This window comes from Gopherus evgoodei, unplaced genomic scaffold (genome assembly GCF_007399415.2).
Source record: "Gopherus evgoodei ecotype Sinaloan lineage unplaced genomic scaffold, rGopEvg1_v1.p scaffold_34_arrow_ctg1, whole genome shotgun sequence".
NCBI lineage: Eukaryota > Metazoa > Chordata > Testudines > Testudinidae > Gopherus > Gopherus evgoodei.
In genome coordinates, this window is record NW_022060016.1 from 4,159,573 (window position 1) to 4,186,315 (window position 26,743).

A 26,743-nucleotide genomic window follows, 5' to 3' on the forward strand; every position below is an offset into this window, starting at 1 on the left:
TCAGTTTTTCTGCTGTTTAATTTGTTTTCCACTCAACAGTCATTTGAAATGTCACACATGCACAGAGACAGGCGTATAAATACCAGGCGGAGCTGTGCCCGTGCTGGGGGACCCGGAACCAGATTGGCACCTGGGGACCAGAGCACCACGGGCCAACGGCCTACTTAGGGCAGGGCTGGGGGGCGGGCAAATGGGCCCGACGTGGAGGGCAGGAGACGGCCCCCTCATTTTGGACCACGACACTAGCTGGGAATTGAGGTTCAGCCGTTGGCCACACGAGCCCAGCGACACAAGAACGGGGGCCGGCCCCACCGTACTCGTGCATAAGCCAAGAGACCAGGGCTAGGATTTCAAGGCAACTTGCGGTGGGGGAGCGGGGGTGGAGGAGAGGGGATAAGTTTTGTGGGTTCAAATGAAAAGGCTGCAAAACGGAGGAACGATCAGCAGCTGGGGGAGAAGGCCCCCCCCCCCCCCGACCCTGCTGATGGAAGCCCAGCCCCCGGCTGGAGCTGGAACAATGAGGGGATAAGGCCGTGTGTAGGGGGAGGGGATCAGGACCCCAGGGGTGAAAGACCACTCTGGCTGCTAGCCCCGGTTCCAGCCACAGGGGGGAGGCTGAGGGCCAGACCCCCAGAGCTGGCACGGTAGGCCCAGGCAGACTCACTCCAGCTGTGGGGCTGGCCCGGTGGTTACAGCAACGCCCACCCACCCCTGGCACTGGGCTACTCTGGCCTAGAGCCGGGTTCCTTTGCCCACCAGTCCATACAGGGGTTCGAGTTACAGAACTGGACCCCAAAGAGCCAGTGACACCGGCCAGGCTGGGGCTGACCCCCACTGACAATCCCCCCTCCCACAAGCAACGCGGCTAGAAGAAAAGGGGAGGGACCAGCCGATGGCTGGAGGGAGGCCAGCAGCCGCCACCCCCTCTTGCTGAGAACCCAGGCATCTCAGCGGCTCGGCAAAGTCAACTGGTGGCCACCATGCTAAGAAACCCACAGTCACGGCAAACTGCCAATTGCTCTGGAGAGGCTGCTGCATGTAGGCAGGGATGGGGACAAAGGGGGCGCTCTCTCTGGGGGGGTGCCATCAGGGAGGGATGGGAATCCCCCCCACCCCCAGCTCCCTTGCTGCTGTGACCCACTGGCTGGCTCTGAGCCCCAGCAAGCCGCGGATGGAGGTGGCCGGCCTCAGCTTGACAGGTTCTACCAAGCAGCAGTGGGACCGCTGCCCCCTTCTCTCTCTCCCCCCGGAGGCTGATTTCTTGCCCCCCGATATGTGTTCGTGTGAACGGCTCGGATTGGAAACGGGACCCCCAGCCGGCATGATGCTCGCTGTGCCAGCCTGCGGGGCCAGGAGCAGACCACCCTCTCTTGGCGGGGCTAATCAGATTACACCAGGTGCGGTGCCCCCGAACGAGGGTGTGGCAGGAGCGGGCCCTAGTGGCAGTGGGGCTTTCACAGCTTCAGATGGCAGAACCTGGCTCCGATCTCGTGCTCCCTCGGGTCGCCGGGGGCTGCCACGTGCCCGCTGGCAGGACAGAGCTGGGCTGAGGGGAGCTCTGCTCTGGCAACAGGGGCTGGGGAAGGAGATTGGGGGTGAATCCACCGATGATAATCAGTGCTCACCAAGCAGCTAGGAGCGGCGGATGAGAGGGGCTGGACACAAGGGTAGGCGGCTAGCAGGAGAATTCACAGCCGCTCCCCCCAGAGCCACCAACGACCTGCATTGCTGGGGCACAGCAAGGACCCCCTGCCCAAGGCAGGCAGGCGGGGCTGGAGGCTGGAGCGGCTGAGGGAGGAGGCAATCTGGCCCCGGCTCTGTATAGTTTTGCAGGTGGGTGAATCAATTTCTTTTCGGATGGGCTGCAGCTGAGATCAGCACCAGACAGCCAGGCAAACAAACCAAACCACACACACACACACACGCACACATGCACGCACGAAACCTCGTGGGCTCCCGCACCAGCGCCCGTCCGCCCCACCTCACCTCCCATCCTCCCGCCTGGCTGCTCGGTCCCTCAGCATGTCGCAGGGCAGCACCCAGTTGTTGTCGTGCAGCCCCACCCGGCAGCCCGGCGTGTCCTTGTCCGTGCGCCGGCAGCACATCCAGTAGGAGCGTCCGTAAGGCAAGTCGTGGTGGTAGGGCTTGGGGTGCCAGCGGCACAGGGACACGTCCCCCTTCTCGTAGTGCTTCTTGCACTGCTTGCAGGGGTCGTCGCGGTACAGCGGGTCCCTGTTCCAGCGGGAGTCCGTGGCCTGCACGCCGAACGTCTCGATGATGGATTTGAAGTAGTGGCAGGTGCATTTCAAGGCGGCCAGCGACTGGGTGGGGAGGTAACTGAAGATCTTCACCATGATGTGCTCGGGGAGCAGCAGCATGTACTGGCGGGGCTCCAGCAAGCGCTGGATCTTGAAGCGGATCTCCAGGAAGTCGTGGGAGACGTGCCGGTAGAGGCGGCACAGTGAGGTGTCCGAGGCCGCCGGCTCCAGCCCGGGCCCATCCGGCCACTCCGTGCCCCCCTCGCCGTTGTTCTTGCTGTCCAAGAGGGAGCCGGCAGCCTCCCGGGTGTCCTCGGTCCGGGGGGCCTGGGCATGAAGGAAGAAAAGCTGGCCGGGGGGTGGATCCTCGCAGGCGGAGCACAGCCCGTCCGGGGTGGGGGTCCCCACCGTCAGACACACCGTCTCCTCCTTCATGTTCTTGGTGCTGTCCTTGCCGAAGAAGACGCACTGATCCACCACGCCCGTCACCACCACATCCACATGGAAGCCGGCCATGCAGTCCCGGGGCGTTGCCGCTGGCCCCCCGAGCTTCTCCCCAGCCCTGCCTTCGGGGCCGGCGTCCAGCTTGCCCGGCAAGGCCTGGCTCTCGCCGCAGCTCATCTCCAAATCGGGCGGCTCGCTGGCCCCGTCGCCCTTGGGCGCGGCACTGGACAGCAGGAAGTCCACATTGTTGGGCAGGGAGTCGCGGGAGGGGCTGATCAGCTGGTAGAGGTCGCAGGTGATCTTGTCCTTGGTATGGGCACCGGAGCCGGTGGCGGAGCCTCCGGTGCTGCAGCTCATGAACATGCAATTGGGGCGGGTGCCGGAGCCCACCTCGGGGGGCGAGCGGGGGTCCCGGCTGCTGGAGATGCGGAAGGCGATGCGCACCTCGCCGGGGCTATGCTGGGAGTTGGCCACACACTCGGCCGCCTCGGGGCACAGCCCGTTCTGCCGCAGGACGCTTCGCTCCTCCTGCTGCGACTCGAAATGGGCCACCACCTCCGCCACCCGGCTGCAGTCCTGGCCTCTCCCACCCCCCGCCACTTTCTTCTCCCCGTCCGCCTGCTCCTGCTCCGTGGAGAGGAACACCACGGGGGAGGCCGGGGCCGGAGGCGCCCCCCCAGGACAAGGCCGTGAGTAGCTCTGCAGAGCCAGCGCCGTGCGCTGCTCCACCAGGGCCACCATCTCGGCCACGGAGAGCAGGTCTGTGTCGCCGCCCGGCTCGGCGTGGGCCTCCGGGCACAGGTACACATCCTCCGCCTCCTTGCTGCCGTCCTTGTCCTTCCCCGGGCACGGTTTGCCCTTGCTGGGGTCATGCGAGCGCCGCCGGCGCTTGGCCTTGGAGCTGTCGCTGCCCCATTTGCCCTTGACCTTCATGGTGCTGGCGCGGCTGCTGCTGCTGCACTGATGGGCCACGAAGAAGGCGATCTTCTCCTTGGTGTTGCCTGGCTTGATGACGTACCAGGTGTCCAGCAGCACCCGGCCCTCCTCCCCCTGGCTGGGGCTGGGGGAGACCAAGGGAGGCGGTGGGGCCGGGGCGGGTGGGGTGTTCTCAGAGCAGGCCTCCCCGCTGTCCTCCCCCTCCTTGGTTCTGCAGGCAAAGTCCCCAAAGGGCTTTTTCACCGGGCTGCCGCCGCACGGCTTGTTCTGGGAGTAGGTGCCGAAGGGCCGTGGGCACCACAGCTGGATGTGCGAGAAGGTGTTCTGATCCATCCCGGGCTCATGGCACAAGCGGTGCCCCCCTAGCTCATGGCGCTCTGGTGCCGGACGCCGAGATCTTCACCGGCTCGGAGCCACCTGGGGAAAGGGAGAGACACACATGCATCAGCAAGGCTGGATGGAAACGAATCGGTCTGCCAGCCTGGGAACCAGCCTGGGGGGTCGCCCACCCCAGGCTCCAGGACCTAGGAGTATGAGCCAGCCCACAACTAATGCCACATGGCCCCCACTGCAGCCCACCGGCAAAAAGGGAGAGTGACGTGTCCTGGCCCAGCACCAAACCCAGTTGCTGAACGTTCTGCCCACTCCCTGCCCCGGCTGCCCATAGCCCCTGGCTTCCCTCACAGCGCAGGTCTCTACTGTTAGCACAAGTTTCAGTAAGGGGAGGGGTGGCACTGGGGAGCATCCCCTTTCGAGAGGCGGCTATGATGGAACAATCATGTGAGGGAAAGCGGGTGGGGGCTTCCATTCGCCCAACCTCCTGAGACAAGGAGGACTCCTGGACTGTAAGGTCAGAAGGGACCATTATGATCATCTAGTCCGGCCTCCTGCACAACGCAGGCCACAGAATCTCACCCACCCACTCCTGTAACAAACCCCTGACCTATGTCTGAGTTACTGAAGTTCTCAAATCGTGGTTTGAAGACCTCAAGCTGCAGAGAATCCTCCAGCAAGTGACCTGTGCCCCACGCTGCAGAGGAAGGCGAAACCCCCCCAGGGCCTCTGCCAATCTGCCCTGGAGGAAAATTCCTTCCCGAGCCCAAATATGGCGATCAGCTAAACCCTGAGCATGTGGGCAAGACTCACCAGCCAGCACCCAGGAAAGAATTCTCTGTAGTAACTCAGATCCCACCCAATCTAGTGTCCCATCACAGGCCATTGGGCATATTTACCTGCTAATAATCAAAGATCAAATGCCAAAATTAAGTTAATCCATCATACCATCCCTTCCATAAACTTATCAAGCTTAGTCTTAAAGCCAGATATGTCTTTTGCCCCCACTACTCCCCTTGGAAGGCTGTTCCAGAACTTCACTCCTCTGATGGTTAGGGGGCAGTATGCCAAATGGAAAGGCAACACGTTCCTATGGGGTCAGAGGGAACAGATGTTCTCCCGGTGTGCCGGGAGCCTGCGGAACTCTCTGCCACAGGACAATGCGAAGACCAAGAGCAAAATAGGATTGGTTGCTACCATGGGGAAAAACTAGTGCCCAGAGCTAGAAGAGCGAATCCTAGAACGCTAATCGTCGGGAGCTTGGGAAGGAACCTGACTGCCCTCAAGCCTTGAGGAGAAGAGGAACAGGGAGGGATCTGTGGGGCAGGGAAGCCTGGGCTGCCCCCAATGAGTTTTTTGCACCTTCCTTAGCAGTAGCTTATCCTGGGGGACACATCGGGGGGGTGGGGATGGGACTTATCGGGGGACACATTAAATTTTAGCCCATATGGGGAATGATCCATGCAGCAGGCACATGGAGGAAGCCCAGGTTTCCGGCTGTGGGACCTGCTGCAGGGGCCAGCCTGCCACGCAGGCATGAGAGAGCTGGCAGAGTGCAGGTGGTGGCTGCAGTCTGAGAGCCTGCAGATTCTGGAGTGCGAGCCATGGGGTGCCTGTGCCTCAGCTGGCGGGGTCTTTCTGCAGCAGTGGGGGGGCAGAGCTCAGGGGAGCAGGTGGGAAAACCTGCAGCTGGCTGGCCACACGGGGACACATCAGCTACTTTCGCTCCCTTCCCCAGCGGGTGAGATTTCTGCCTCTCCCAGGGAAAGAGACCTCAACTCTCGTGGCCCCGAGCCGCCCTGCAGAGTCGGTGAGGCAGGACGGAAACCGATCGCGCCGCAGCATCTCGGGAAACCTTGCTCCCCTCCATTCCCGGCCTTCTCCGAGCACAACCTGCTGCGGCGTGCAAAAACTAACTCTCCGCCACCCACCCTGGCCCAGTGTGCCAGCCAGGGGGTGCCCCAGGCTCGATCCTGCCTTCTCGGTGTCACGCCCGATTCGTACTGAGGCTCCGGACTGCAGCTCGGCGGGCCAGAGTCTAGGGGCCGCCTGGCAGTGCTAAGAGAACGGATCATATGCATCCCTCTGTCTCAAGCTCTCCCGCCTCCCTCTGCTGACTCTCACCACCATCCCCCCTCTACCACGGCCACCCTCTCGCTGTCCCAGGCTGGGTGAGGAACAGGACATGCCTCTGCTACGCTCTGCCACTGCTCCAGCACAGGGGGCTGCGGGCGGGCTGCCAGGGCTCCCCATACGCAGCTGGGAGTGGGCGGATCCACTCCATCATCGTTTGGGTGGCTCAGTCCGACCCCCAGCAGCCATCGTGAGCTCCCCTGGCAGCATGGTCACTAACCTCTCGTCGCCCGGGCCACCCCCTTCCGTGCACAGAGGGCAGGAAATTCACTAACAAAGACAGGTCTTCGTGCCCTACCGAGCACCAGGGTAGCAGCTGGCATGGCCTGCCCCCTCTCACGCCGGATCCGGACCCCTGGGGCAGCTGGTCCGTATGAACCAGCGTGGCCCGGGAGCACTCAGACAGGTGATGGGCACAAGCACACAGCACCACGTCGAGATCGCCCACCCCGTGCCCGTTCCACAGCTCCAGAGCAGCAGAGCTTCGGGCCACGGCACACGATGCCCACCCTTCGTCTGCGGGGCTGTCTCCTGGCACTAGGACAAGTAACGTACAAAACAGGACTGGGAGCCAGCAACCCTCGCAGCCCACGTTTCCGTAACGAAGCTCCCCTGCAATGAGCACTTTGCAGGGATTACCAGCTAGGAAGATGCCTTCCTAGCCTACCCCACACATGCTGCCCGCCCCATCTGCGTGCGCTAGGGGGCCTTTCACCCTCCACAAGTCCCTGTGGCGCCTCTCAGGTCAAGTCTTGCTCTTGGTTACATGCAGTACCCATCCCCACTGAAATGCAGCCGCCTCTGGGGCAGAACATGGGAGCTGTTTAACAGCGCACAGCCACAGCTGGGACAGGAAGTGAAGTCTCTCCTATCAAACTGAAATGGCAGGACAAGCTCCCGGAGGAACTAGTCTGAATTTTGCACAGACGCTGACTGGGGTTAACCCTTCCGCTTCACGCAAAAAGTGCAACGGATTTTTCTTTTAAACAGCCAAAGTCTCAGTTTTAGGTATTATCAGATAGACGATGCCTCCGGCGTGCAGCGGTGAACCCAAACTGCCGCGAGAGAGCCCCCTACTGAGCCCATGTCCTGCTCCGTGCAGCACAGTGCCCCCTAGGGCTGGCATTGGGGTCAGCACCGAGTGCCAGGGGAGAGCCCCCTACTGAGCATGTCCTGCTCCTTGCAGCACAGCGCCCCCTAGGGCTGGCATTGGGGTCAGCACCGAGTGCCAGGGGAGAGCCCCCTACTGAGCATGTCCTGCTCCTTGCAGCACAGCGCCCCCTAGGGCTGGCATTGGGGACAGCACTGAGTGCCAGGGGAGAGCCCCCTACTGAGCATGTCCTGCTCCTTGCAGCACAGCGCCCCCTAGGGCTGGCACTGGGGTCAGCACTGAGTGCCAGGGGAGAGCCCCCTACTGAGCATGTCCCGCTCCTTGCAGCACAGCGCCCCCTAGGGCTGGCATTGGGGTCAGCACCGAGTGCCAGGGGAGAGCCCCCTACTGAGCCCACGTCCTGCTCCTTGCAGCACAGCGCCCCCTAGGGCTGGCACTGGGGTCAGCACTGAGTGCCAGGGGAGAGCCCCCTACTGAGCATGTCCTGCTCCGTGCAGCACAGCGCCCCCTAGGGCTGGCACTGGGGTCAGCACTGAGTGCCAGGGGAGAGCCCCCTACTGAGCCCACGTCCTGCTCCTTGCAGCACAGCGCCCCCTAGGGCTGGCACTGGGTCAGCAATGAGTGCCAGGGGAGAGCCCCCTACTGAGCCCATGTCCCGCTCCTTGCAGCACAGCGCCCCCTAGGGCTGGCACTGGGGTCAGCACCAAGTGCCAGGGGAGAGCCCCCTACTGAGCCCATGTCCCGCTCCTTGCAGCACAGCGCCCTCTAGGGCTGGCATTGGGGTCAGCACTGAGTGCCAGGGGAGAGCCCCCTACTGAGCCCACATCCTGCTCCTTGCAGCACAGCGCCCCCTAGGGCTGGCACTGGGGTCAGCACCGAGTGCCAGGGGAGAGCCCCCTACTGAGCCCACGTCCTGCTCCGTGCAGCACAGCGCCCCCTAGGGCTGGCACTGGGGTCAGCACTGAGTGCCAGGGGAGAGCCCCCTACTGAGCCCACGTCCTGCTCCTTGCAGCACAGCGCCCCCTAGGGCTGGCATTGGGGTCAGCACCGAGTGCCAGGGGAGAGCCCCCTACTGAGCCCATGTCCTGCTCCGTGCAGCACAGCGCCCCCTAGGGCTGGCACTGGGGTCAGCACCGAGTGCCAGGGGAGAGCCCCCTACTGAGCCCACGTCCTGCTCCGTGCAGCACAGCGCCCCCTAGGGCTGACACTGGGGTCAGCACCGAGTGCCAGGGGAGAGCCCCCTACTGAGCATGTCCTGCTCCTTGCAGCACAGCGCCCCCTAGGGCTGGCATTGGGGACAGCACCGAGTGCCAGGGGAGAGCCCCCTACTGAGCATGTCCTGCTCCTTGCAGCACAGCGCCCCCTAGGGCTGGCATTGGGGTCAGCACCGAGTGCCAGGGGAGAGCCCCCTACTGAGCATGTCCTGCTCCTTGCAGCACAGCGCCCCCTAGGGCTGGCATTGGGGACAGCACTGAGTGCCAGGGGAGAGCCCCCTACTGAGCATGTCCTGCTCCTTGCAGCACAGCGCCCCCTAGGGCTGGCACTGGGGTCAGCACCGAGTGCCAGGGGAGAGCCCCCTACTGAGCCCACGTCCTGCTCCTTGCAGCACAGCGCCCCCTAGGGCTGGCACTGGGGTCAGCACTGAGTGCCAGGGGAGAGCCCCCTACTGAGCATGTCCTGCTCCGTGCAGCACAGCGCCCCCTAGGGCTGGCACTGGGGTCAGCACTGAGTGCCAGGGGAGAGCCCCCTACTGAGCCCACGTCCTGCTCCTTGCAGCACAGCGCCCCCTAGGGCTGGCACTGGGTCAGCACTGAGTGCCAGGGGAGAGCCCCCTACTGAGCCCATGTCCCGCTCCTTGCAGCACAGCGCCCCCTAGGGCTGGCACTGGGGTCAGCACCGAGTGCCAGGGGAGAGCCCCCTACTGAGCATGTCCTGCTCCTTGCAGCACAGCGCCCCCTAGGGCTGGCACTGGGGTCAGCACTGAGTGCCAGGGGAGAGCCCCCTACTGAGCCCACATCCCGCTCCTTGCAGCACAGCGCCCCCTAGGGCTGGCATTGGGGTCAGCACTGAGTGCCAGGGGAGAGCCCCCTACTGAGCCCACGTCCTGCTCCTTGCAGCACAGCGCCCCCTAGGGCTGGCATTGGGGTCAGCACTGAGTGCCAGGGGAGAGCCCCCTACTGAGCATGTCCCGCTCCTTGCAGCACAGCGCCCCCTAGGGCTGGCACTGGGGTCAGCACTGAGTGCCAGGGGAGAGCCCCCTACTGAGCCCACGTCCTGCTCCTTGCAGCACAGCGCCCCCTAGGGCTGGCACTGGGGTCAGCACCGAGTGCCAGGGGAGAGCCCCCTACTGAGCACGTCCCGCTCCTTGCAGCACAGCGCCCCCTAGGGCTGGCACTGGGGTGAGCACCGAGTGCCAGGGGAGAGCCCCCTACTGAGCATGTCCTGCTCCTTGCAGCACAGCGCCCCCTAGGGCTGGCACTGGGGACAGCACTGAGTGCCAGGGGAGAGCCCCCTACTGAGCCCACGTCCTGCTCCTTGCAGCACAGCGCCCCCTAGGGCTGGCACTGGGGTCAGCACTGAGTGCCAGGGGAGAGCCCCCTACTGAGCCCATGTACTGCTCCTTGCAGCACGGCACCCCCTAGGGCTGGCACTGGGGTCAGCACCGAGTGCCAGGGGAGAGCCCCCTACTGAGCCCACGTCCTGCTCCTTGCAGCACAGCGCCCCCTAGGGCTGACACTGGGGTCAGCACCGAGTGCCAGGGGAGAGCCCCCTACTGAGCCCACATCCTGCTCCTTGCAGCACAGCGCCCCCTAGGGCTGGCATTGGGGACAGCACTGAGTGCCAGGGGAGAGCCCCCTACTGAGCCCATGTCCCGCTCCTTGCAGCACAGCGCCCCCTAGGGCTGGCACTGGGGACAGCACCGAGTGCCAGGGGAGAGCCCCCTACTGAGCCTGTCCCGCTCCTTGCAGCACAGCGCCCCCTAGGGCTGGCACTGGGTCAGCACCGAGTGCCAGGGGAGAGCCCCCTACTGAGCATGTCCTGCTCCTTGCAGCACAGCGCCCCCTAGGGCTGGCACTGGGGTCAGCACTGAGTGCCAGGGGAGAGCCCCCTACTGAGCCCACGTCCTGCTCCTTGCAGCACAGCGCCCCCTAGGGCTGGCATTGGGGACAGCACTGAGTGCCAGGGGAGAGCCCCCTACTGAGCATGTCCCGCTCCTTGCAGCACAGCGCCCCCTAGGGCTGGCACTGGGGTCAGCACTGAGTGCCAGGGGAGAGACCCCTACTGAGCATGTCCTGCTCCGTGCAGCACAGCGCCCCCTAGGGCTGGCATTGGGGTCAGCACTGAGTGCCAGGGGAGAGCCACCTACTGAGCATGTCCTGCTCCTTGCAGCACAGCGCCCCCTAGGGCTGGCACTGGGGTCAGCACCGAGTGCCAGGGGAGAGCCCCCTACTGAGCCCACGTCCCACTCCTTGCAGCACAGCGCCCCCTAGGGCTGGCATTGGGGTCAGCACTGAGTGCCAGGGGAGAGCCCCCTACTGAGCATGTCCTGCTCCTTGCAGCACAGCGCCCCCTAGGGCTGGCATTGGGGTCAGCACTGAGTGCCAGGGGAGAGCCCCCTACTGAGCCCATGTCCTGCTCCTTGCAGCACAGCGCCCCCTAGGGCTGGCACTGGGGTCAGCACTGAGTGCCAGGGGAGAGCCCCCTACTGAGCCCACGTCCTGCTCCTTGCAGCACAGCGCCCCCTAGCACCACGCTGGGGCACTGGGGTCAGCCCTGACTGCTGGGGAGAGCACCAGCCACCATCTCCGACCCACGGACTAACCAGACTAGCTTGTGACCCCAGCTCTGGGGTCAAGAGGCCAGCTGGGCTGAGGCAGGAATTCAGGCCCCCATGAGGGGTACCCCAAATCTCATGCCCACAGTCTGCCCCTGGAGAAGCACCATGGGGCTCAGGTCCAGAGTCTGCCCCCACCGACTCCGAGGCCTGGGGCAGCACCAGGGGCTCATGTCCACAGGCTGCACCCCCCCTACCTGGAGGTATTCAGGTATGGACAGCTGCATCCCTTCCTCTGCAGCCTAAAGCCCCCGGGGAGGCAGGACAGAATCACAGGCCATGCCCTCAGGGGAGGACAGGCTACAGGGCCCCCTCCCTGATGCCACCTCTTCCCCTTTGGCCACGACTGAGCACAGCATAGCCAGTGACCTCCTGCTAGAGGCGACAGCCTGGCACAGACACGACCCCCCTGCCCCGCCCCCCAGGACTGTGGTTAGGGGCTGGCCACCTGCAAGCGACACCAGACAAGAGCGCTGGCCCAGCGCCTGCTACGTGTCAGTCTGAGGCTGCCCGTGGCTGGGCTGGGTTCTTCTTGGAGTCGATGCTGCTCCCTATACACCCAGAGGAGTAAGTCTCTTGCTCCCAGCAAGCGCAGGCACAGCCCAGCACCCTCCACAAGGGAAGGGAGACAGTGACTTCATGGCAGAGCCGGTAGAACCCAAGAGTCCGGACACCCAGCTCCCCCCACCCCGACACACACACACAACTAACCACTAGACCCCACTCCCCTTCCAGAGCCAAGAACGCAGGAGTCCTGGCTCCCAGACCCCACAGCTCTAACCACTAAGCCCCACTCTCCCCATCCCAGAGCCAAAAATAGAACCCTGGAGTCCTGACTCCCAAGTCCCTGGTTCAGCCACAATCTCCCCCCAGCCTCCCACTCGTTTCCAAATGCTGTGGAAAGAACAGGGTGAGTTATCCTCCGACCTGATGGTATCTTCATTTGACAAAGTACAATATGGGGGAGGGGACAAGAAGTTAAGGGCTGGGGGCAGCCAAAGGGCCCGCTGGGCCTGATCTGTCCATGCATGGTGGGAGGTCTCCAGGCCATAGATGGGGTGAGGTGCTTTGACCCATCAGAACCAACTGGCTCTTTCAGGACCTGTGCGGGAGCCAGAGTGGAGGCGGTTTGGAGACAGATTCTGGTCCAGGAGCTGCATCGAGTCTCACTTATCCCAGACACGATCGCAGAAGAGATTTGCACACTGACCAAATGCCCGCATCCGAGGCAGCTGCCCGTCTGTTCGGACGAGTTCCTGGGAGACAGACTGGACAAAGAACCCACTCCCTGGGCCAGCGGGGCTAGAGACGCACAGAAGAATCCATCAGACCAGGAGCCCATCTACCCTGGTAACCCGGCTCCAAGAGTGGCCAGCACCGGCTGCTTTGCAGGGAGGTGCAAGAAACCCCCAGTGGACAAATATGGAATAGCTGGCCCCGGAAAGTCTCCTCCTTCCACCAGCCCATCAGTTCATTCTCTGAGGCACCAGATCTTAGATCCCTCCGAAACTTACACCTGTATCCTACCAAATCTATCTGAAGGCGGCGCCGTTATCCACCTAAACGCCCCCCAATCCTTGTCTGGAGCCATCTGAAGACTTGGCTTCAACAGGATCATGTGGCAATGAGTTCCATAAGCTCATTGGGCATAACCCAAACTCCTTTCATTGCACATTCAGTTTCACTCTCCTGCCCCTGCTGAGGATGGGTGGGAGTGGGGAAAGAAACCTGCATTTGACACTCAGTCTCACTCCACAGGCTGGGGGGGGGCACTGCCAGAGCCGGGAGCCAAAGCTCTGCTGAGTAGCCCTCTCCACCTGTAAGCTCAGGTGGATCAAGGGGTAACAGCCAGGAGCCCTGACAGGACAGGAGCCTGGGCCAGTCAAAGGAAGGTGACTAAAAGCCAGGATTTGAGGACACAGACGGGCTTACAAGAAAGGAAACGCAATGCGGAAAAAAAAAAATTCAGTGTCAACGTGACACTTAAGGTGGCAAATCTGAGCACGCGGGAGCCGGGAAAGGCACCAGCCCACGCTTCCTTGACCACTCAGCCGCATGGTGCGTCCGAAGCACTCGGAAAGGGCCAGTCAAACTCCTCCCTCTGCAGTGGGTTACAGACAGAGACCTAGCCTATCACACGGGGTGGGTGTGTAAATCCACGCAGCCCCAGCCTGTCACACGGGGTGGGTGTGTAAATCCACGCAGCATTGACAGTCACGGGCATGGGCCCAAGAGGCAGGCCGGGGGGGCAGCAAGGAGCCTGATCTGAGACTAGCATTAAAAGAGGGAGATGTCAGAGGGGCATTTAAATGCAAGAGCTGGGGAGCCAACAGGGCAGCTGGAGCATCCCGCCAACATCCCAGGCCAGGCAGACTGCTCCAGTGGATGGGGCCCAGGACTCCTGGGTTCCATTCCTAGCTTTGCCCTGGCACCATGTGAGACTCTTAGCATGTCGCTGCCCCTCCATGCCTCAGTTTCTCCATCTGTAAAATGGGGACATCAAGCCTTTGGAGAGGTACGGCACAGTGGCTCTAGGTACTGTTATGCTGAGGGCCCACAGCCCATGTCCACCCCACTGATGGGAGTCCATGAGACGCACTGGCTAGAGCGGCATGCAAGCCGGCCTTCCACGGGGTTCTGGAGGGAGCATAGCCGGCTGTGCCCTCTGGATCATGGACTGGTGCTGCCATAACCAATCAGAGCAGCGGAGAAAGGCACCGAGTCCTGCGCACGGTCACGGCCAGCACCAGGTGCTCCAGAAACCAGAGCAGAGAACGTGCAATGACCAGCCACGGCGGCGATCTCTGCCTAACCCGGGGCAGGGCACGGCTGGCTTTGGCTGGGGAGTCGGGGGACAAGCTCCTCTAGCTAACCAGCCTGCAGCTATCCCTATGTTCAGCTGAACGGCTGATTGTTTGATTCCTACAGGTGGGACAGGGGCACAAAGTGCCCCACAGGATCCTCAGGTGGGCTCCCACACCCCCATTCATGCAGCCAGCCAGCCAGCCCTGCTGGGGCAGGTTTGACTCCCACCTTCAGGCGTTATTTTAACCATGCACAGAGCAGCATGATCCTGATGGACAGGCCCCAAACCTGCCCCCTAAGGGCTTATCTGCCGGGCCCTTTCATCCACACCACCCTGAAACTAGGTGCCATGCTGCTGGCCTGAGAGTGGTTTGCGGGTGGGGGGTGAGGGTACCACTCGGGCCCCCCTCAAACCTTGCCCAAATTCCCCCTTGCCTCTCCCAAGCTGACCTGCTTTTCGAGCTCAGAAGGGCCAGTTCTTGCACCTGTCCGCCCCCCGGGGGGACCCAGAGTCTCCATTTCGGGCATCCCTCCCCTAAGAGGAGGAAAGCGTTTCCCCTCCACTTTCGCTGGTTCTGGATCAGATCGGGGGCGTTTTCTGGAGATCCCATTTGAAGTTAAAATTTAACAAACAGCTCTAGTAATCAAAGCCAGAATTTGGGGAAGAAACCAACCCTAAGGATCGGGCTCATGCCAGAGATCCAGCTGGGCCTGCCTCGGTTTCCCCCACGGACCCAGCCCCCGGCGCTGGGGGCAGGTGGATAACGCCCAGCGCCGGGAGTCCTGGCTGCTCTACCACACAGCCCCCTCCCCGGGGCAAGTCACTTAGTCGCCCCGTGCCTCAGTTTCCCCCCCGACCTGTCGAATGGGGCTAATCCCCCTTCCGGGTGGGGGGGAGCTGCGTCCCCTCGGCACACCGGGCTCAGGCCGGAGGAGGCTCGGCACGGGGCAGGAAGTGGCGAGTTACCAGCCCAGCGTGGGCTCCGCCAGGCGGTCCCCGGGGAGGGTTCAAAGCTCGAGGCTCGCCCCAAACACCCGCCGGGCGGCCGAGCCCCAGCGCCCCCTCCCCGCCCCGCGGGCCCCGCCGCCTTACCCGAGCCCCAAGGCGGGGTCCGATCCGCCCGCTCCCTGCTGGGGCCCGGCCAGCCACAGGTTGCAGCGCAGCCTCCGGAGGGGCGGGGGGGGGATCCGCAGCGGAGCCACCCTGGGCTGGGCGGTCCCGGCATCTGCCCCCCCAGGACCCCCGAGCTCAGCTGCCAGGGGGCTCCTGGTCCTTAAAGGGGCAGCGCCCCCATTACTCGGGCCCGCCGGTCCCTACAATACAATAGGGGCCTTTGATCCCTCCCCCCCCGCCTGCTCCAGCCATTTGTTGACAGACATATGCATGGGGCTGGCAGCCAATCAGAAGGCCGAGTTTGGGGCATGCCCATATATGGATGACAGCAGAACCTCAGCCTACCCAGGGGCTTCCCGGTTAGGGAGCGTGGAGCTGTTCCCCCGCCTGGCTGCAGGCGCAGGGCAAGGCCGGGCTGCTGGGGGGGGCGTGAGAGATTATCCCAATGGCTGAACACATGGAGAACCCAGCGCCAACGCCCCCTCCTTGGCCTCCGTGCCAGCCTGGAGGCACAGACTGCCCTGCAAACACCCGCCCTGCCAGGGAGGGGTCTGCAGGCCCCCCTCTGGCTTTGGGCGAAGCCTCACTAGGATGGGGTCAAGCTTCTGCTCACCGCTGAGCTGGGTCTGGTGACCTAGAGGTGAAAGTCTCCGGTATGAACCCCCCGCAAGCCATGGCCACCTCTCAGCCTGTCATTTGCCTCCTCCCGTGGGTCAGGACACAGTCTGAAGCAGGAACCCAGTGAACCAGAGGGTTTGGGGTTCCGGGACAGCGGCACAGCCAACACCCCAGATCTGCTCTCTCGGGCTGCAGAGGCAGCATCCCCATTTTAGGGTCATTCCCTGTCTTGGTTTCCTGGAGCTCCCTGGTTCATTTTGGCAAGCCGGGGATGCAGCAGGCAAACCTCCCTTGGAAAGCTGGGGGCCTTCTCTCTTCATCATCCACACGCGACCTTATGCCGCAACGTCTGCCTGACTCTGCAGACAGCCTGGGAGCATGGCAAGGTGTGATCCGCCCACCCAGCACTTGCATCCTGGCCCAGTGCACGTTAATTGTAGATGAGAAGGCTGCTCAGATCACCCAGCCTGATCTCCTGCATAACCCAGAGCAGAGAACATACCCAGAGGATAATAATTCCTGGGGAACTAGAAATAGACACATCCCAGCTGCTGGAAAGACTCCAAGCAACGGAGAATCCTCCAGCCCGTTACCCTGACAGCATGCTGGGGTGTCCGCCTTCCCCTACTAGGCCTTTCTGCAGTAGCAGACACACTCCTTGGCCTCAGGGCTGATGCCACCTTCGCATGCTTATGCTCATGCTACATCCACATGGAGCTAGATCCACTGCCTTAGCCCCCTGAATCTCAGCTGTACTGCGATACCCATCAGTGCTGGACTCTACGGCGCACACTCAGCTCCCCTCGTCCTGCAACCACCATCCCACCCAAGCACAGAGGGAGCCCGGATTAGAACCCTGGTCCTTTCCTTCTATAAACACTTGACCCCCTGGAGCCAGCAGCAGTAATATCTCCTTTTCCCTCTCTAGGGGAGGCCTCCCAAGGGCCACGCACAAGTCCCTGGTGGGATTACACAGTCTCTGTCCATCACACTGCTCCCGCCAATGAGGCCGTATAGAAACAGCAGAGCCCCTCCATCACCCAGCCAATGCCTCTAGAGAAACCTGTGCAATGGCAGCCAGAATTCGTCATCCTCACACCCCAGCTCGGAGGCCCCTGGTCCCCCAGCACGTCCGTGGCCGAGCCAGGATTAGACCCAGTGCCTTCTCCTCCTGAGATTCTCGCTATTCCAGTAGCACCCCGTTGTGGTGGATCAGCTCCCCAGCCTGGTAGGCAAGTAACAAAGAGTCCGTGCCCCGGAGCCTCACTGTGTAGGTATCACTTATCTGCCTGTTTGCCAAGAGGGGCTAGTCACGAAAAAATCTGAACAGGATACAAACAAAGCCCTAGGAGACATCTCCACCCGCTCCCACACACGACACTCCCTGGGCCGGCTTCCCCCGGTCCAACATCCCCGTTTCCCTTCACTGGTTTTCTTCCTCTCTCCAAGTTCAATTCAAAGTTACCCTGAATTTTCACTGCTCAGGGGGCTTCCTCCATCCCCAACTCTCCTCCCAGCCAGGTCTGCTCCTGGGCCCTTAGAATGGAAGCCAAGAAGCAGCTAGGGCTGGAGAGAAAAGCAGGTGATGGAGGCAAGATAATCCCAGGTAAGTCTAGTGTAGACGCAATATTCTGGCCCCCCAAGCTTCTGAACACCAGGAGTTATGATGAGGAGTGAGATCTCAGCAGGGCAAGGACCGGGCCACTGAATTCTGTGCCACCCCTTTACGCCAAGCTGGTGCCATCTGCTTTCTAACTTGCCTTTAGACCCTCCTGAGCGTTTCATTTCTGCAAGAGAGTTGCCAATTTGAGATGTTCCCTTGCCTCCCTGCACTGATTGACATGCTGCATTTAAAGAGACAGCAGCCCCTGGTACACAGGCAACCCTACTGCCATCTGCTCAGGCAGCTCAGGAAGGGGTGTCCAGGATGCCTGAGAGGAGAAGGCTCCATAGGTCTAAGAATTGAAACACCCTCCCCTCAAAAAGACCTTGCAAGGGCAGAGCCGACTCCCTAAGCTTCCGAGTAACAAGGGGGATTTACCAGCCCTGCTCTGCACCCTTGGCTCCTCGCCCACCACTCCGTGGCTGGTCCCAGCATGTCCACAGCTGGCTGCCGCCACCTGTAGCCAGCTGCATAGTTAGATCAGACAGGAAGCTGCCTGAGCATCCCAGCTCTGCTCTCCAACTCAGCCCAAGCTCCAGCAATCAATGAATTTCCAGCGTGCCCACTGCTGCAGCGTCGCACTGCTTCTCCGGAGCTGGGCGCCCAGCGGGAAGTGGGCTCTCGGCTCTAGGAAAGCAGCAGATGCCGCATGAGAAGGGTAGCGCTTTCTGCTCCAGTCCTAGAACAGTGCTCACGTTTTGCTGGGTTTTCAAAGCCTTGGTCGCGTGGCCACCTCTCCTCAACCCAAATCCAGCCGTTCAGACGACCCACCCCGGGACAAGTCAGATGCTGTGATGAAAAGGGCGTTTTAAGTACCAGCTGGAGGGATAGCGTCTTGCCCCTTGCAATTAGGCCTGACGCTTCAAAGCAAAAGGATCCTCTCTCTCCCCACTCAGTATCCCGACTGCACAACAGTGACAAAGCGACACCTCCTTGCGCAAGATCATCTTAACCCAGAGTTTCGATTAGCCTCAATCCCAGCCACGCCTATGGGAGCGTCTGACTCTGCTGAACCTGGGCTGGTCTTGTGAGGCTCAGCAGAGGCCTTTCCTCGCCAGGTGACAACTGTTTTATAGCCAGGGCCTAGGTAGGAATTTGACATTTACAAACTCCCACCCATTTGACGCAGGCATCCGCAGGCCCCATCAGCTCCCCAGGCACCGAGTGCACAAGGGCTGGAGAGCAGAGGGGCGGCGGAAAGCTGGAGATCAAAAATGGTAACCCCAGGGCATATCTCTGAGCATGCTTAACGCATCATGTGTCATTCATCTGTGGAACTCACTGCAATAGGGTATTACCGAAGCAAAGAACTCAGAAAGGGATTAGGCATTTAAGGGCAAGGAAAGCATCCATTAGGATGAAAGTCACAAGGGCTACTGAACCTCGAGTACCAGCGTATTTACTAAACAGTTTGATCGAGCTCAGGTATTTCCAGGGAGCCCTTCAACGCCAGTTTTTTGAAGGCAGGAAGGAGGGTATCCCCATCTCCAGTGGGTGACAGTGGTACAGTGCTATCTGACTGGTCAGCTGAATAGTAGGGGAGCAGGGGTTTACCTCTTCCTGAACCAGTTAGGACAGGCTACTGCTGGACTCAGGACTGAACTGGAACGGACCAAGGGTGCAGCGAGCCCAATGCCCCACCTGCTGCAGTAGCAGAAGGGGCCAAAAGGACATCTAGGTGCAGAAATGTCCCGAGAAACGAACTCACAAGCTCGACTCTGAGCTCCGGGAGAGCATGCTGGAGTCAGAACTCCTGGGTTCCACTCCCAGCCATGGCATCAACTTGAGCAAGCCCCTTTCCCCCATCCCTGAACCTCAGTTTCCCCATCCATAAAAGGGGATAATACCTGCCTTGCAGGAGGCTGGCCGGGGGGGGGAGGGATAGCTCAGTGGTTTGAGCATTGGCCTCCTAAATCCAGGGTTGAAAGTTCACTCCTTGAGGGGGTGATCTAGAGCAAAAATCTGTCAAGAAGAGTACTTGGTCCCACTGTGAGGACGAGAGGACTGGCCTGGATGACCCAAAGTCCCTTCCAGTTCTATGAGATAGGAGGCTGGCCATGCCCAGCTGATGAGTATTTGCAGCAAAGGTCCTGAAGCAGAGCAAACGCTGGTTGCTATTTGGCCAGGCTCCTTCCTCTAACTGAGGAGCAGGTTCCCCTTTCGGGCCAGAGCTTTTCTGGCAACACATTCGCACCAGCGTGCCTTCCTCCTTCCAGCTAACCTCATGACCCCAGGCCAAACCAGAGCATTAGCGCAGGTATGAACCCCACCTCCGGTAAGAGAACCCGCTTCCTGCTAGGAAACGTCCTCACATCATCCAGCCTGAGCGCCTCAGGCAGAAGGCAGCACCTTCGCCTAGACTGAAATACAAGCTGGGTTCCAGGAACATTTCAAGCTCTTTTGATTTGTTTGGGTAAGGCCTACACAACCCATTCATGCTTCGGGGGCAGCACCTGCCTCTCAAACCCCAGCCCGACTGTGGGGCATGGACAAAGCAGGGACACACACACACACGAGTCGAATTTCCCTGCACGCATGGGGTGGGGTGGAGGATCTGTTTACGGCATTTCTAGCCTGCTGATTCTTGTTTAAGCTCATAGGCTGTGCCATTACCGAGGTATCTGAGCAGCTCAGATGAGTTGACCACCATGTCCCAAGCTGAATGAACTCTGAGGCCAAGATGCAGGTTAGCCTGGCGTAATGCTGTTACTAGGCTCACCTCCCAGTTGTTACACTGGGCTTCTTTCCTTTCGCCTCCTTGCCTGCTGCACTCCCCAGCCCCACCAAACGTGGCTACCCCACTTTGGACCCTGGCGCTCCACTTGATCCCACCCTTGTCAATACACTACCAAGCATTGAGTGGTGTTTTTTCAGGCAAAGTGCTTCAGGAGGTAGGACGACGGGGGGGGGTCTCCGTTATACAGACGAGAGAAATCAATGAGCAGAAATTACATGACATTGCCTCGGCGGCAGAAGAATAGAAAGAACCCAAGAGTCCCGCTCTAACCACTGCACCACACTGCCTCTGCTCCATTTCACACTCCCCACTCCAACAGTTTAAAGACCACTTGTTTGGGGGATGGATTATATGTACTCTCAAGTTAGATGGGGCGGTGCAGGGCCAAACAAGGGATGACAGAAGCTGGAGGGGCCATGTTTGTTGTGGCCACACGGACAGGAAGCTGAGAGGGAAGGGAGGGAGGGTTGCCAGAAGTGGAGGTGGCCACGTTTGTTATGGGCACATGGCCAGGAAGCTAAGGTCAGTACCCAGACTCGCAGGATTTATATAATCACTGTGCAGTTACTGAGAAACAACCGTACAACTGTTATGCAAATCAGACCTCCACAGCCAATCAGTGCTCAGGAAATTGCTCCTCTGGTGTACAGCCCCTCCAATTGGCTGAGAGTACGTCTACACTGAAAACACTGCACCGATGCAGCTTGCTTCATAGAATATCAGGGATGGAAGGGACCTCAGGAGATCATCTAGTCCAGTGGTCCCCAACCTCTTCCGGGTGGCGGGCGCCGGACGACGAGCCAGCAAGGACCGTGGCCAGCAGACAAGCATCCGCCAAAATGCGGCAATATCAAGAGGCGTCACCGCCGAAATGCCGCCCAAGTAGCGTCATCGCCGAAATACTGCTGATTTTTGGCAGCATTTTGGCAGCGACGCCTCTTTTCGGCAGCATTTCAGCAGAGGCTTGTCTGCCAGCCAGTACGTGGGCCCACATAGATGCCCCGGCGGGCACTGCTGATTTAGTCCAACCCCTTGCTCAAAACAGGACCAATCCCCAATTAAATCATCCAACCAATTTTTGCCCCTTATCCCTAAATGGCCCCCTTAAGGGTTGAACTCACAACCCTGGGTTTAGCAGGCCAATGCTCAAACCACTGAGCCACCCCTGCCCCTGAAGATGCTCTTAGGCCGACAGGAGAGAGCTCTCCCATCAGCACAGTTAATCCACCTCCCCAAGAGGCAGTAGCTATGTCGGTGGGAGAAGATCTCCCATCAGCATAATGCTGTCTATACAGGGGGTAATGGTCAATATAATTACATGGCTCAAGGGTGTGGGTTTTTCACACCCCGAGTGATATCGTTATACTGACATAGGTCTGTAGTGTAGACCTGGCCTAAGGCAAATTCAGTGCCAGTATCCGGCATAATCCACCCACCACCCCCTTTCCTAGCTACTGTGGGGCAAATGAACACCCTGCCACGGCTTCATTTACAAACAGCAGCTGCCACAGCTCCGCACAGCCCCATGCTCGGTCCTGCTCAGATCCCAGCCTCAGAGCGACAGGGCTGCTGACCGCACCATGCTCAGCACAGTCCACAGCTATGACACCCCTTTGGGGAGCCCACCTACCTTTGCAGCCCTATCTTTTGAAGATCCGTTTCAAACTACCTAGGACAGCCTCGGCCTAGGACAAGAAGTGAGTTTGATCACACCTGAGCCATTCCCATTCCGGGCCTGCACCTTGCAATAGCTCCAAGCAGGGCCGTCTCCAGGCACCAGCCCAGCAAGCAGGCGCTTGGAGCGGCCAACAGAGAGGGGCGGCACGTCCGGCTCTTTGGTGTTAGGTCCCTCAGTCCCTCTCGGAGCGAAGGACCTGCCGCCGAATTGCTGCCGAAGACTGAAGAGGCATCTGTGGAGCTGATCGCGATTGCTTTTTTTCCCCCCCCTGCTTCAGGCGGCAAAAACCCTGGAGCCGGCCCTGGCTCCGAGTGCTTTGCCCAGCCCTAGTTTTAAAGGCCCCACGTGGCGAGGGGCTGCCGCAGCCAAATACATCTGATGGGTGAGAAGCTTCCCCTGATACTCAGCCTAAATTTCATTTAACCCCCTTACCACTCATTATACCCATCTGTAACAGCCTAAATGAGTCCTTTCCCTGCTTGGGCATTTCAGGGCTTAATTTGTAATCCCACTTTGTTATTTAGCACTTTTCGTGAGCAAATCTCAAACTGTTTTAGAGAAGACGTCAGAATCATTTGCCCTGTTTTACAGACGGGAAACCAAGGCACCTAGAGGGCAGTGACTTGGCCCAACGTCATCAAGCAGGACAGTGTCAGAACCAGGAAAAGGTATCTTGATTCCCACCCCAGTGCTGTATCCACTAGACCCCATTGCCCTCGCCCCCGATCCTGAAAGGAACTTCCTGCCAGTAGACCCCTTCATCCGCATGGAGCTGTAGGCAAGACTGAGTTTTAGTATTGCCTACAGCTGCCCCCTCCCCCTTAGGCTAAATATTTGATTACCAGCGTCGCTTCCCCGTATGTACGTCGATCCTTTCAGCTCCCTGTGGCTGAATTCCCTCCAATCTGTTAATAGCTTTCTGGTAACGAGGTGCCCAAAGCAGAACAAAGGATCCCAGATGAGGCCTCCCCAGAGCTGTACAGCGGGGGGCCGCCCTGCAAAGGGAGGGCTCCCTGGGTGTCACTTCACAACTGGATCTTTGTTATTAATCATGATGCTTAGTATGGTCCTATCTAAAAACCAGCCAAGAACATGGCCCCATTGGACAAGACCCTTGCCCCAAAATGCTTACAACTGAACCAGAGCAGACAGAGAAACCCCCATCTCATTTGCTGCCCACCAGCAGGAAACCACTTGCCAATGAGCAGGGGCCACGGGAGGTTCAGGTTTCTGGATGCACAAGTCCCCACCACACCATGCGTTACTGATGGAAACCAGTGATCAGGTGATTCGGGGCTGAGAGGGGGCTTGCAGGCCATGAAGGAAGCACCAGCCAGGTGGGGCCTTGCCAGGGGATGCTCAGTGAGCGAGACACACATAAGGGTGAAGTCCTTGCAACACACCACCAAAAGTCAGACCCTCCTCACCCCATTCCCCTCCCCTCCGCCCCAGATCCCCCACCCAATTCGTCCCTTCAGACATCCCATAGCCCCATGAGCCCCCACCACCCCCAAACCCCCTGCCCTTTCCCTCCAACACCCTATTGACCTTCCCCCACAGCCCCATGAGCCCCCACCCCAACAGCCTATAACCCCTGCCTTGCCTGCCCTCCCCCACCCTCACAGCCCCATCCCTATCGCCCCTCCCCCACCCTCACAGACCCTCCCCTATATCCACAGCCCCCCCACCCCAACAGCCTATAACCCCTGCCTGCCCTCCCCCACCCTCACAGCCCCATCCCCTGAATGCCCCTCCCCCACAGCCCCATCCCCTATATCCACAGCCCCCTCCCCAGCTCTTACCCCTGGACGGGGGCCAGGCGCGCTGCCCCCTCCCACAACAGCAACCCCTCCACCTCCCAACGCTTCCGGGTTGCATTGCGCAGGCGCCCCCAGGGTCTGCACGCACAGGGGTTCCCAGAGCGTCCACCTCCCCCGCACTGCATCCTGGGGGCTGTAGTGTCTGGTCTGTCCGGGACAGGGGCATTCTGGGGGCTGTAGTCTTTGTCTGTCCGGGACAGGGGCATTCTGGGGGCTGTAGTCTCTGGTCTGTCCGGGACAGGGGCATCCTGGGGGCTGTAGTGTCTGGTCTGTCCAGGTCAGGGGCATTCTGGGGGCTGTAGTCCCTGTCTGTCCGGGACAGGGGCATTCTGGGGGCTGTAGTCCCTGTCTGTCCGGGACAGGGGCATTCTGGGGACTGTAGTCTCTGTCTGTCCGGGACAGGGGCATTCTGGGGGCTGTAGTCTCTGGTCTGTCCAGGTCAGGGGCATTCTGGGGGCTGTAGTGTCTGGGCTGTCCGGGACAGGGGCATTCTGGGGGCTGTAGTGTCTGGGCTGTCCGGGGCAGGGGCATTCTGGGGGCTGTAGTCCCTGTCTGTCCGGGACAGGGGCATCCTGGGGGCTGTAGTGTCTGGGCTGTCCGGGGCCGGGGCATTCTGGGGGCTGTAGTCCCTGTCTGTTCGGGACAGGGGCATCCTGGGGGCTGTAGTGTCTGGGCTGTCAGGGGCCGGGGCATTCTGGGGGCTGTACTCCCTGTCTGTCCGGGACAGGGGCATCCTGGGGGCTGTAGTGTCTGGGCTGTCCGGGGCAGGGGCATTCTGGGGGCTGTAGTCTCTGTCTGTCCGGGACAGGGGCATCCTGGGGGCTGTAGTGTCTGGGCTGTCCGGGGCAGGGGCATTCTGGGGGCTGTAGTCTCTGGTCTGTCCGGGACAGGGGCATTCTGGGGGCTGTAGTCTCTGGGCTGTCCGGGGCCGGGGCATTCTGGGGGCTGTAGTCCCTGTCTGTCTGGGACAGGGGCATTCTGGGGGCTGTAGTCTCTGGTCTGTCCGGGACAGGGGCATTCTGGGGGCTGTAGAATCTGGGCTGTCCGGGACAGGGGCATTCTGGGGGCTGTAGTCCCTGTCTGTCTGGGACAGGGGCATTCTGGGGGCTGTAGTGTCTGGTCTGTCCGGGGCAGGGGCATTCTGGAGCCTGTAGTCTCTGGTCTGTCTGGGACAGGGGCATTCTGGGGGCTGTAGTCCCTGTCTGTCCGGGACAGGGGCATTCTGGGGGCTGTAGTCTCTGGTCTGTCCGGGACAGGGGCATTCTGGGGGCTGTAGTGTCTGGGCTGTCCGGGACAGGGGCATTCTGGGGGCTGTAGTCCCTGTCTGTCCGGGACAGGGGCATTCTGGGGGCTGTAGTGTCTGGGCTGTCCGGGGCAGGGGCATTCTGGGGGCTGTAGTGTCTGGGCTGTCTGGGGCTGAGGCATTCTGGGGGCTGTAGTCTCTGTCTGTCCGGGGCAGGGGCATTCTGGGGGCTGTAGTCTCTGGTCTGTCCAGGTCAGGGGCATTCTGGGAGCTGTAGTCTCTGGCCCTCTCCTCCTGATATGAGCTATCTCCGATCTCATTCACCAGCCATAGTCAGGGGTTTCCTCTCCAAGGTGGGGGCACAGCAGGGCAGATCCCACATCCTGGGGGGTGAGGGGGAGGGGGGCATTGTCTCATCGAGGCGGGGGAAGTGGCCAGCAGGGGACACCAGAGAGCCACGGTTGGGATCTGTCTGGGCACTGCCGCTGTGAGCCACGCTCGGGGAACAAAGCCTAGATCTCGCCTCCTCCAGCCCCAGCTCCCAGCCCCAGCCCTGCTGCTGGAGCTAAGGATGGAGCTCCCTGGGGTGCCAGGCCTTGTATCCTCCCTCTGTCTGACCAGCCACTGGGTTAAAGCCCATCCTGACCCAGACCCGATGGCCCAGCAGCCGGGGTGTGCCGCCCCTGACTTGTGGGCAAGCTAGAAGGCATCCCCACGCTTTGTTGCTGCAGTTCTGCTGCCATGGCAATGAGCCGCTGTCGCCATGGTTTCATTTTATTCAGTTAAATACAGGGGGGGCTGGTGCAATTTCTGGAGGCTCTTCCACACACCTGCCCCCATGTCCGAGGCTCTGGAGTACGGCACACGAATAGAGTGGGGGTTGGTCGCATGATTGCCCATTGCTTGTCTGAGCTACGGCAAGAGGTAGGACACCAGGTCCTGGTCCGGCAGGAGACAGGGATAAACCGGTGACCAGCCCCCAGCACTTTGGTTTGGATCCCCTCTGGCCATTGCACCCTGTATGATTGTATGAAAGTATGCTAATGAGCGTGAATATAATGTAACTGGAATATGCTTCATGGAAAAGGTCTCTTCTAAGGTATCATTACAAAGCTTATAAGCTACTAGCATGGTCATCCTATTTCTATGAATGTATCATTCTTGTATCTGAAACTAGAAATTTGAAATCTAGCTCTGAGGGCCTATTGTAATTATGCAAAGTGTGGGCCATTAGTGGTGGTTTGGAATCTTAATGGCTCCCATTAACCAGGACAATTGACTGTAGATGGCTCTGTTTTACCCGTAAGTCTTCCTGTATATGTATGTGCTGGCAAGTGGGTAATGAAGTCTTAGAGTGACGTTCTCATGTGCCCTAAACTGGAATCCATCTTTAACCTTAGAGACTAACAAATTTATTTGGGCATAAGCTTTCGTGGGCTAGAACCCACTTCATCAGATGAATGAAGTGGAAAATACAGGAGCAGGTATAAATACATGAAAGGATGGGAGGTCAGTCTAACGAGACAATTCACTTAACAGCAGGATACCAAGGGAGGAAAGAGAACTTTTCAAGTGGTAATGAGAGTGATCCATTTCAGACAGTTGACAAGAAGGTGTGAGTAACAATAGGGAGGAATTAGTATTGGGGAAAATAGGTTTAGGTTTTGTAATGACCCAACCACTCCCAGTCTTTACTCAGGCTTAATCTGATGGTGTCCAGTTTGCAAATTAATTCCAGTTCTGCAGTTTCACGCTGGAGTCTCTTTTTGAAGGTTTTTTGTTGAAGTGCCATTTTTTAGGTGGTTACCCACATGGCCCCACAGCATGCCAACATTTTTATGGCTGACTTAGAACAATGCTTCCTCAGCTCTCGTCCCCTCACACCCCTAATGTACTTGTACTACATTGATGACATCATCATCTGGATCCATGGGAAGGAGGCCCTGGAGGAATTCCACCAAGATTTCAACAGTTTCCACCCCACCATCAACCTCAGCCTGGACCAATCCACACAA

General features: G+C 60.1%; 1 protein-coding gene across 6 annotated transcripts; it reads right to left on the reverse strand.

Moving 5' to 3' along the window:
- Positions 1-23,567, reverse strand: FBXO46 (F-box protein 46). 6 transcript variants are annotated; one of them, XM_030544456.1, is made up of 3 exons: positions 23,468-23,561; positions 16,685-16,876; positions 1-4,055 (listed from the first exon to the last, which is right to left on the reverse strand). In XM_030544456.1, exon 3 carries the CDS (start codon positions 3,969-3,971, stop codon positions 1,983-1,985), a length of 1,989 nt encoding a protein of 662 aa, XP_030400316.1. In that variant the 5' UTR covers positions 3,972-4,055; positions 16,685-16,876; positions 23,468-23,561; the 3' UTR covers positions 1-1,982. The 6 variants fall into 6 exon arrangements, 5 of the variants coding, with proteins under 5 accessions (XP_030400316.1, XP_030400314.1, XP_030400315.1 ...); XM_030544454.1 differs by lacking the exon at positions 16,685-16,876 and having other exon boundaries at positions 23,468-23,567; XM_030544455.1 differs by lacking the exons at positions 16,685-16,876; positions 23,468-23,561 and adding an exon at positions 16,651-16,673.
- Between the last annotated feature and the right edge of the window lie 3,176 nt (positions 23,568-26,743).